The 11,613-nt window shown below is 52.0% G+C and overlaps 1 protein-coding gene across 4 annotated transcripts in view; it reads right to left on the minus strand.

Moving 5' to 3' along the window:
• Positions 1–11,144, minus strand: part of FLNB (filamin B) — a 73,679-nt gene extending 62,535 nt beyond the window's left edge. The window contains exon 1 of one of the 4 annotated variants that reach the window (XM_027794346.2): positions 10,613–11,144. In XM_027794346.2, the coding sequence (XP_027650147.2) occupies positions 10,613–10,961 (349 nt within the window). In that variant the 5' untranslated portion in view covers positions 10,962–11,144. The remainder of the gene's footprint in view (positions 1–10,612) is intronic. The other 3 variants (XM_055804156.1, XM_027794335.2, XM_027794324.2) reach the window with 3 other exon arrangements.
• Positions 11,145–11,613: the final 469 nt, after the last annotated feature.

Consider the following 11,613-nt stretch of genomic DNA (forward strand, 5'->3'; position numbering starts at 1 on the left):
CTTGTCCATGTACTGCTTCAGAAGCCCGAGATACTTTTCTTACAGCTAGAGTATGAACTATTCTACAGCTTGTTAAAGCCTGTGTTTAAGTAATAAATCTGGTTAATTAAAATATTTAAGCTTCCTCTGCCTTAGGCAGTGTTTTCAACCAATAGTTGCAGCACTTCACATGAAGCAGATAATTTTCCTCCTTGCAATTAAAAACCTGTTAAAGGTACATAGCTTTTTCAGTTATTTATCTATATCAAAAGTAGTATTTCTTTAAACACTGAACTTTGAACTAGGATACAAAAACCACAGCAAAACCTGAAGCAGATTTGCTGAAGTAGGGTTTTGTGCCACTAACTTCCGGGGGCTTCCCTGGCCCCTGAAGCAGAGTTCGGCACAGCTTTCCACCCAAGGCACCCCAGGCATCTCCACCATTTCCAGGGCCTGAACTAGCAGCTCCTCACTGGAGTCTGCTGCTCCTGGTGCTTTCACAGCAGAGCAAGCCACCTCCACGAGTTGACCCTTGCAGAACATCTCCAAACTGTTTCCACCCAGAAAGCAGTATATTGGTATATACTCAAGTGAGGATCCCAACAACGATGTGGTTAATTCTCTGGGACAAGGTCTTAGCCATACCCTTGACCAGGAGTCCCACATGCTCCTATGTCTATAACTGCAGATGCCTGCAAGTCATTAGCATGCCAAGTGATACTCACTTAGCAGCCATAATCATCCAGAGCCACAGCACCAAGGGCAGGGCTGAGCCTGACCACTTCACAGCAGCTGTGACCTGAACGCAATTAGTGTTTCTTCACTCTTACATTTTGGGGGAGAGCCTGAACCACTGGAAGACTCTCTCAGGCTTTTTCTAACTTTTTTTGGATGCGCCTACATCTGCACCGCTCCAAGGATCTGCAGGTGCTCCTCAGCAGCCTGATTTTGTGGCCCCTCAAGCAGACATCTCACTTGGTCTTTGTCAATTTGATTGAGCTGGCAATCCTTGCTCTTGCTCACCAGTCAGGTTAGGTCTGAGAAATACTATTAGTACAGGAGCTGGTTTACCAATGTGCAGGCAACCTCTGCCAGCCAGGGTCTTCTCTGACAGCAGTTGTACTGGGTTGTGGCAAGAGTTACCCTCCCCCTCTGGCCACCCATATTTGATAGAGCTCTTCAGTTGTCCAGCACACATGCTGCATGCCCTGTTAAAAGTGTCAGACTCACTTGAGCCAGCATTAGATACCATAACCACAAGGAGTTTCCATGTCTTTGTGCTGACATCTGACAGCCACAGCATCCAGCACTGCTGAGCTCCAGCTGTGGCACTGGAAGTCACTGCCCTTTCAAGATCACCACAAGTTTCCTTACCAGTCACCAGCCTAGCTTCTCTATTTCTTCATAGCTGCATTTTTACAACAAGCGCAAAAGTTACCAAAAGAAATAATCCTCAGAGACAACTAAAGCTGTTTGACTTTTTATTAGACCATTGATCTTGTTCAAGCAGTTACATAAGCTATCAGATATTTGCATGCAGTCACACTGTCGATCAACAGCCAGAACAAAGCTGAAACACCACAATTAGCATCCTGAGTCTTCCCACAGCCAGTACATTAAGTCTGCTCAGACACAAACTCTTCCCTCCCACAGGGGAACCTGACAACAAGCCACATCTGAGGAAGTAACAGCTGCGGGGAGTCACCATGGCTAGCAGTGACACCAGCAAACAGCAGCATCCAGGTGTTGGAGCAGGCTCAAAGGTGCCTGGGCTTTGGATTATTTGGGAGACTGACAAGTAAAATTACTCCGTCTCTTGCAGAGACAAAGAAACCCTACCAAAATTCACTGTCTAGCTATGAAGATGAAGTAACACTTGGTATCTTGCACCACCAAGATGACAGTTAAGACACCAACGTTGTTTAGCAAACTAGTGTTCCTCATTCTGTAGTGAGGATTGAAAGCAGTCAGATTAATCCAAGATTTGTGTCTCACACCATGACAGATGCAGGGAGTCTTTGTTAAACTGCCAGCTCCCAGCCAGGGAGATGCTGGGACAAATGCAGGGCACTGCACATACCCCCCAGCTCAGGCTCTTCACTCCTGTGGTCCAAGCCCAGGGGACCTGCTGCTACCACTCACCTTGTAAGAAAGTGAGGATCTGCATGAAGGTGAAGGTCACCTGTAAGACATACTCAGTGTTTTAACCTCAAGACCTAGCTAAACTAGCTCAGAGACCTGGCTTGCCGGTTATTTGCTTATCTGAAGTCCACTAAAGCTGCTACACCTACTGCTGCAAGGGTGTTGAGAGAAAAGGAATGTAAAACAGTTAATTATACCAATTAAAGGAAGCACAGATATGGCAGGTTAGTATCTAGCCAAGGGGAACAGTATTTCCTCTTCTGTGTTTGAATAACCTTCAGATGCATATATCACTGGTGTTTGCTCAGAGCAGCTCTGTACACTGCGCCTTCTGCTGCAGGGCTCCAGAGGAGAATTTCAAAGCATGTTTACATAGCATAGCTCACCAGTTGCCACCTACAGCTGGTTTTAGGCCCACCAACCACGAGAGTGCCCTTTAATACAGGCTCAGAAATACAGACACTTACATTGTCTCCTCACAAGAGCAGCCACAGACTAATCAAAACCAGTAGGCAGCCGCAAGCACCCAGGGTAGCCCAAAATCGCTGTGGGCTGTGAGCCGTGGAAGAGAGACAGCCGCCAGCATCCCACCCCCAGCCAGCATCCCACCCCCCTCGGTCCAGATGTGCTCACAGCACCTATGCAAGGCACGGGAGTTGGCATTTCAGAGCAGCATGTAATAGCTCAGCCCAGAGCTCATCTCACAGGCAGCCACTCCGAAGTGCCCCCCAGATTTCAGCACAAGTGGGTGGCAACACACCATCCCCAGGCCAGCGGGAAGGCGCCTCCACCGCTTCCACCTACCGCTCCGCAGCAGCAGAGGTGCTGCGGCCAGAGGCACAGAGGGCCTGTGGCCAGTGCTGCAATGCTCCCACTCCACTCAGGCTTCGGGAAGACAGCGAGTGCTTCCCCAGCAGCGTGGCGAGAGCAGAGGCTTGCTCAGCACAGCACCCATGCCATGCGGGCACCGGCTGCAGCAATGCACTGCCTGCTAGCGTGCTCCTTGGGCGACACCAGGACATGCTGTTGCAACAGCCCTTGCCCAATTTCTCCCTCACTGCAGGGAGGCTGGGTGCCAGGATGGCAGTGTCTGCGCCCACCTCGCTCTCAAAGGACCCCGTGTTTGGAGCTGTGCTGCCACAAAGCCTGGCCAGCTCATGCTGGAATAATGCAGAGCTCTGACAAATAAATGCGTCATGATTTACGGCATGCCCTGAAGCAAGGGAGAAGGAGCCACGGCCCATGATGTCACTGTAGCTCACGTGCATTTTTGTGCTATTACTGGGAAAGTCAGCAGGAGAGTTCATGCAACCTGCTGCTGCTGTTAGATGAAAACAGCTTGTCCCTTTGCAAGAAAGATCCCAGCCTGGATGTTCAAAGCTCTGCCAGTACCACCTTACCAGCCTGATCAATAAAACTTGCTATATTTCAGTGACCCAGAGAAAACAGCTCTGCAATATAAGCTGAATTTATGTTTTAAAGTTGGAGATGTCCTTCAGTATTTATTGGCTCCTTCCCTAGATTAGCTGTCTGCTTCTGTGAGTTGTAATGAACAGCAGAGGACCATCACCTATCTGACTCAGAGGAAACATCTCATTAGCAACCAGACAGTGCAGCTGTATGTGTGGCCACTGGGTTTATTAGAGCCATGGCTGCTTTCTTCCAAGGGCAGCATCAACAGGGGGTCCAAACAACCCCAACCCATCACACCAGAAGAGACAGGATTCAGCTGCTTCATCCTCCGCCCACCCCCACGCAGCTCCAGGGCAGTGTCTGCTGTGTTACTCAGCACAAGGGAGGACATGCAAGGCAACCCTTGCTTCCCCAGGAACTTAGTCAAAGCTTCTTTTGAAGTGGCCTAGCTTGTTTTCACTAACACCAAAAAAAAAAAATCCAGTTTATTCTTGCTAGTATTGCAGTTGCCATGTACTAGCACAGCAGGAACCAGACACTGCATGCATCTCACTATGGATGTTAGAGACTTCAACTGCTTACAGCAGAACGGTGTTTACACAAGGAATTGCTGTCCATTAGCTGAACCCAAAGCCCACCACAGCAGATAATCCTCATTATGATGTACCAGATATGATGTAGGCATCTCCAGAACTCAAGGTTAGTTGCATGAGGGACAGAAAGCTGAGGAAGGCTCAGACAGGTTAGAGGCCATGTCAGAGCCCAGAGAAACATCTGGTTATGGTACAACACACACTCACTGCAAGGCTTTCAAGTACAGGAACTAGGATTTATCTCCTAATGACGACCTAGAAGAAAGTGTCTGTCTTTCCTGTTAGATTAGAGTACTGGTCCTTCCTCAGGAGGAACACAGATAGGCAGGAGTGTGAGCTACAGAAACTTTTGCCTGGTGGTGGTTAAAAAAATAAATATCTGTACCAAGACCCCAGAAGCAAGACACAGGGAGAAAACCCTCACTTCAGCTTCAGTTAATTAACTCAAATCCACAGGGCAGAGCTTGCTTAGCCCATTGAAGAGAGAACCTCAGACCTCGGTTGACTCAACTCTGAACCTGAGGTCAGGTTCCCAGGAAGAGCCAGGGCAGTTCTGCTCACCCCACCCAGGCAGCGGCTGCAAGAAGGGTGGGTGAGTACCCACCTCTACCACACGCTCGTACTAGAGCTTTCAAGAAAATATACGTTAGCAGCTAGCACAGGTTTCAGACTCAGTATTTTCATGAAAACCGCTACTCTTATTTCTCCAAACACAATGTGAAGACACTCATCTGTTCCCACCACCACCATCAGCATGAATTCAGCCTGCAACAAACAGCCCTGTGAGCAGTGCCATACAGTGAAGGCTGTAGCAAAGACTGCTCAAATCTCCTTAAGAGGTTGGGCAGTGTCTTCCCTTAGCCTTCTCTATTTTTTTTTTTTTTTACTTCCACCAACAGTTAACACAGCATTTCACTCCTCCAGCAGACACACTTGGAACATCTGATTCTGTTTTTCCTGCCAAGTCCAAGCAGATTGCAGCAACACATCCTCACCTGCTTCCACCAACCATGCATGCCCATCACTACCTTGGCACACCTGTGTGGAGAGGACTCCCCCGCTCCATGGATGGGTGCTCTGGAACAGGACCCACTGTACTAGCAGAGTGCACACACAAAAAGCAAGAAAAATCTCACAGGAACCTACAGCTTTCTCTACAGAAAGCCTGGCTACCTCACCCAGAGCCAAAAATCAGGTTTGATGCTTTGTAAGCAACAGCTGCTGGGACCGGCTCTTCAGGCACAGTGGTACCAAGCCCTAGCAGAGCCAAACTCCAGGTCGCTGAGCTTTGCATTGCCATTACTGTAACGCCTTATGGATCAGGTGTCATCTCTGTGAGCTGTGCACCACACACCAGGCAGTAAAGGAAGACACAGGTCCACAGGCAGGTCCACCTGATGCTGGTGGCAGAGACCAGGTGAGTGTCAGTACAGCAGAGGTCTGCTCACACCAGCATCACCTGCAACACACCATTTCACTCTGGTGTGCAGCCACAGCATGTATCAGCGGTCTGAACTTGGCAGGCCCTTGTTCAGGTCCCAGACTAACTGCACATCAAAGTGTTTCTGAGGGGCAGAGAGAAAATTCCTCTGCAGCCTGGGAGATTCAGAGATCATTGTTTTACTTCCCATCGCTTGGAGCGGACACCGAACAATACTGGCAGTGCAGAAGCATGGCCACACACAAGGCTAACCACGTTCTTAGATTACAGTTGTAGGCTAGGAAAGGAGTTATCGTGACCCATTTTGATTTAAACATTCCCATGTAAGTCAATACATGACTGGCATTAGAATATGGAGCAGTTAAGACTTCAGTCCTTCTTGAATAGCTGGCATAGCATTCAGCGCCTTAAATGAAAAAGCTGTTTAGCACATTAGTCTAACTGGTCCCAAGTAATTTTACTGAAGTTTGATCACTTTACAAGTTTCCGCTCATATGTAAAAGAATGCAAGAGCAGTCTGTGTAAGCTACCTTAAAGTTTCCTATAACTTGGAGCAAATAGCTCATGCAAAGCCACGCTTTCAGACCAGCAGTCGAGCTATTGAAACAGAGGAGACCAACCACCCTCAGAAACTGAAGCCACCTCCAGCCGTCAGGCCCACAGCCACTCTATCAAAAATAATCTTTGAGGGGAAGGATTAAGTGTCACATTTCCAAGAAGCAGAAACCTGCTTCCAAGACACACTGGATATTTTCCAGAAAACAGCCTCCAGGGAAGTCACAGGTAAGTGGCAGACAAAATGCAAGTGTATTTTGACTACCTTCTTATGATGTGTTAACAGCACCTGAAGTGAGACAGTGAAAGACCCTAACTGTATACAGGCTGAAAATACATTTTCCTTTTTTCAGTTTTCATGCACCTAGCTCTAGGCATTACAGGACAATACACTTACCAAGCTTTAGAAGATACGACTTCTCCTCAAAAATATTAAGATTTGTTTTGTCACCCCTCAGTACATCAACAGCCTAGAGAAGAAAGTTGGTTTTCAGCTGTTTTCTTAAGAAGAGACTCCACAAGGTACTCGGACTCACAGGTCAAGATACTTTCATCTTGACAGCATGCTGGAGGTCTGCTCTACAGAGCACACTGGATGCATCAAGTACTTGGTCATTAACCAAAACCCACCTGATACACAAGTTAGGTTCGGTCAGAAAGAAACAGCCCTTCCAGAAGCACTCCTGCAGCTGGGACATCCCAAGACCACCAAAGTCTCCATGAGGCAAGTACCAATAGATCATGATTATAATCCCACCCTCTCCTCACCCATCTCCCTCCAGGCACTGCAGGACGACTCAGGACCACCACCAAGACAAACCAGCTGCCCCTGCCTATCCATTTACCTGCATCATCACTTGATGTCCTGCAGCTGCGAGGCAAGCCAGATCAGCTCCCTTACCTGGTAGAGAAGCCATGTGTTTTTCAGTTTGATCAATCAGACTGCAGCAGTGTAAGACAGCAGTTTTACCAAACAAGCCAGCCAGCACTCATCCTGCCTCTGCCAGCAACACAGAGCTACTGGGCGAGCAGCAGCCACAAGGACACTGCCAACAGGCACCGAACAGCACCAGAGTGTGCACCAGGGTCTGCTGGCTGCAGCCTCCAGTGCAACTTGGCAGTTCACAGCCCAAAACCACCTGCCAAGCTTCAGACACTGAACTCTGTTTCTAAGCTAAATCAGTTGACTCCGATTGCCCGGTATCACAGTTTCGAGGGACAAGCTCAGTGCCAAGCTAGCTTCAACCCCCCCCCTTCCCTGCCACTTGCTACAGCTTTTACCAAGGGGCAGTGTGGCTCCTGTACAAAGTAATCTGCAGAGTCAATCAGCTTCTTTGGCCAAGAGCAAAGCCCTTGTGCTCTGCATTCCTGGCATCCTACTCCCCAGTGCCTGTCACACCAGATGCCACTCAGCACCCAGGAATCTGCAATTATCTCAGTCTAGCAGACAAAAAAAAAAAAAAAAAAAAGAGCTAGACTTAACACTTGTTAACACTTGAGTAGCACAGCAGTCACCTCGTGCTGAGTAGAAAACTCCACGAAGTCACCTGTCCTCACAGCGGCTTTTTCAGAGCTTTACATCCCATCTTTGCTGGATGGCAAAAAGCACCTATGTACTTTACAGTTGTTTTTACATTAGACCACACGTGCAGTTAAATCTGCACTGAAGCGGAGGCACTCCATACTTATAAGAACAGCATCCTGAACTATCAAGAGACTGAGCAGAGACTCAAGAAGGGGCAACAGCAGCAGGAGAGGCAGGACTCCTAACTGTGCATCCAGAAGGGGTTGTGGCCAAACACTATAAATTTAACTGATTTCTCTGTGCACAGGCAGACTTCTTTTAAATGCACAAAATGGAATGCCAAAAGCTTGCTACTGAAAAAGTTTGAGTGTGGCTGTAGTATAGCAGCAGTAGCTGAGCCGTAATACACAGCTTCCAAAATGTTCCTGGAAGTTAAATAATAACTGGAACAGGCCCGGCATCCACTTCGCAGAGGTCTGATGGCATCGTTAATGCCAGAAATCCAGCAGCCACAGCTGTCAGGTTTTCCCTGCTGATTTGGGTCAGGGCTGGCCCTAAACACACCAGGCCCTAAAGACCAAGCTGGTCATAAAAGTTCTCCACCTAAAAGCCTTTGCTGGTACATAGCTCCAGGCCCCGTCACAGCCCTGGTTTTGCTCAGCAACACAAAAGAGGAGAGTACAAGCTAGAAACAAAAAGCAAGCCCTAAGCTCTTCAGAACCTGCAGGGAAAAAGGCGGCAGGGACAGGCAGCGACCCCAGCCAACGCCGCGCCTGCGGAGAGGTGGCACGCGCCTCAGCCTCTTCAACAAAGCAGAGCACCAAGGCTCGCTTTGAACATCTTTTTTGGAAAGCAAGTTGAGGCTGCTTTTTCAGGAGCCGCTCCCTTTATCCAGGACCATACAGTAGGGCTCCTGTGTTACTGCTTGGCTCCAGCTCTGGTGGCACAGCACAGATAGAGCTGTATACCCCCACACACAGAGGTCGAGACAATGGCAAAGGCACTAGCAACCCTAGTCATTCTGTTCTCCCAAAGCTTCAACTACATGTTTCTTGTTTCGGGTTTTTTTTTTTTTTTTTTTATTTACTTTAATAGCCAACACAACGCAAGTAAACTGCAAAACAGTTAGACACATCTTAAATGTTTATGGCCACACTGCAGCTCAGCCTCATCCTGCAAGGCAGCTGTGCTGCTGCTGCTGCAGCATTTTAGGAAGGAAGTCGCTGGAAGCCAGGCCTGACTGCACGAAGCTTGATCTCCCAAACCCACAGGCTAGTGGGAAAGCAGCTGGAGCAGCAACGTTTTTCTAGGGCAAACAATGCAACAGGAAGGGAGCACTGGCCTGGTGTTAGCGCTGCGGCTGCTAAGGAGCTATTCCAGTGGCTGAAACAGAAAGGTGAGCTCTGGTGTTAGCAAAAGCAAGCTCAGCCCAGGAGTCAGCAGCTGCAACTTGAACCCCACTGTGTGCAAAGGGAATGCAACTCTAAGTAAATAATTAGCACCAGCTCCATTGCCAGCTGCAAGTACATTAGCTATTTTGCCCTAGGAGGATAATCAGCCATTCCGGACCCAGCAGTCCCCATTTGTCCAAAGCTGCTTTTACACATTAGTAGAGAGGTACTACAGCATACCCACTACACCATGCAGCCACAGGTCTCCAGAGAGGGCCCCCCCAAACCAGAGAAGTTTGTTATTTTCTTGCTATTGCAGCTGAAGCCTCTAAAGGGAAATAGCTTTCACCCTGGCCAGGAGTTTCAGACAACTGGGTAGAGCTGCTCTCACCCGAATTCAGCTGTGCAATTCATCCAGGCCAGAGTCATCAGTAGGCAGTAATTAGAGTTATCTGGCAACACGCTAGAAAAGGCATTCACATTCCTTCCCAGAGATCTCTCAGGCATTTGAACTACTGCTTTACAGACTGTATTGTGGCCACACCTGAGCTATTCCCCAAATGGTCACCACAGGCATTCCTGAGGGATCATCTGCAATTTGACATGCATGCCAACAGCTTTAGTTTCCCGAGCAGACCACCAGTTATCCAGCAATTGCACCCTCCAGTACAGTATGGAGAGTCAAAGGCAGCACCAGCCAGGCTGGGCATTAGCTTAAACCACACATCTCCTGGAGTTAGCAGCAGCCCTTGTATGTTTTCTACCCATGCCTTACCACAGCAGGAAGATTAAAGAGAAAGCACAAGCCTGTTCAAAAGCTCCAACTGCACTTAGGCAAGCATCCATGCCCATCTGAACACTGGCATCACATACTGGGCCCTGGCGAGGAGGAAAAGTCTCCTTGCACCACGGATGGCTGCAGCTGCCTCCCCACAGCCCACCCACCACCCCAGAGCTGGGCTCAGCACCTCGCCAGAGCCCAGGCACCCCTGGCCAGACATGGGCTAGGGCAAGCACTGGCCCGGCTGCATCTCCTGCTGGGGCTACTGAAGGGCTCAGCTCCTGGGGAAACTGGGGGCTCACGGACAGAACACGCTCTGGCACTGGGTTCCCCAAGGGAAAGCCCTGACAGCAAAGCGTCACCTGTGAGAGAGTGACTAGGAGAGCAGCTGAGGGGGACAGGAAGGCACTGCCAACCGGGCTGTGGGACAGCCCCACTGCACACACAGCTTTACACCACCACCACCACGCTGGCCCTGAGGAGAAGGGGCGGCAGCGCTCCAGCACCACGCTGCACCCCCAAAGCCTCTCCTTGAAGGGAAGGGGCGGCAGCGCTCCCTCGGCTGCCGAGACCGGTGCCCCGGGGGCAGCACCCCGCGGCTGCCCTGCGAGGCAGAGGGCCGGCGCAGGAAAAAGAAAACACACGATAAAACGGGGGGGGGGGGGGGGGGGGGGGGGGGGGCAACAAAAAAAACCACCACAACAACAAAACCCCCCATACCAACAAAAAACAAAACAAGCAAAAAACCCCAACAACATAAACCGACAACGCACCCGCAGGGGATGCACTCACCGATGGAGACCAGCTTGATGCTCTCCCGCTCCAGGAACTCGAGGGCCACCGAGACGTTCTCCAGCTGCATCTGGCGGAAGGTGGGCCGCTGGTGGTACTTGCGGTACATGCGCTTCTGGCTGAGCACCTCCAGGAGGGCGATGAGCCGCAGCCCATCGCTCAGGTCGTGCTGCAGGTTGCCGATGCGCTTGTTGACGCAGCGCAAGTGCTCGTTGCACCAGCGGGTGAAGGTGTTCTGCTGGATCCGCTTCCAGGGCGCGTCCTCCGCCAGGTCCTTCTCGGTGGCCGGCATCTCGCCGTCGGGATCCGCCGCTCTGCGCCCGCCCTGGCCCCGCGCCTGCGTGCTCATGGCGCGGCCCCGCTCCGCCTCCGCCGCCTCCTCCTCAGCCCGCTCCGCCCGCTGCCCGCCCGCGCCTGCGGGGAGGGACGCGGCGCTCAGCGGCCGCACGGCTCCTGCGCCCGGTTCCCCCCGCCGCCGCCCCGGCCCGGCCCGCCCCGCGCTGCTCCCCAGCTCTGCACGGCCCCCGCCGCCGCCCGGCTTTATCCGCGGGGAGCGGCAACGCCCTGGGCCGCCCCAGCCTCCCGCCGGGCCGGCCCCACGGGGGGTGCGCGGCGCCCGGGAGCGCGCACGGCCTCCCCCGCCCCGGGGCCCCGCCGAGCCGGCCCTCACCTGCCCGCGGCGCCTGGCGGGGCGGGGGGCGCTCCCGTGGCACTGCCGCCCGGCGGGAGCGCAGCTCACCCGGCGCCGCTGCGTGGGGGGCATCGCACCCTGCGTGGGCCGCGGCGCGACCCCCCCGGCGCCGGTGCGCGGCCGGCCCTTGCGCCGCAGACACCGCTGAAATTCGCAGAGCCCCCGTCCCGCTTACGCGCCCCCCCCCCCCCCCCCCCCATCCCCCCCCAACGGTGCCGCCACCGGCAGAGCCCGAGCGCCCGGGCCGGAGGACGCTGCAGCCCCCGGTGCACGGCCAGCCCGGCGGGGGGCAGAGGTGCGGCACCCTGCG

The sequence above is a fragment of the Falco peregrinus genome, chromosome 5 (assembly GCF_023634155.1).
Source record: "Falco peregrinus isolate bFalPer1 chromosome 5, bFalPer1.pri, whole genome shotgun sequence".
In the NCBI taxonomy this organism is placed as follows: Eukaryota; Metazoa; Chordata; class Aves; order Falconiformes; family Falconidae; genus Falco; species Falco peregrinus.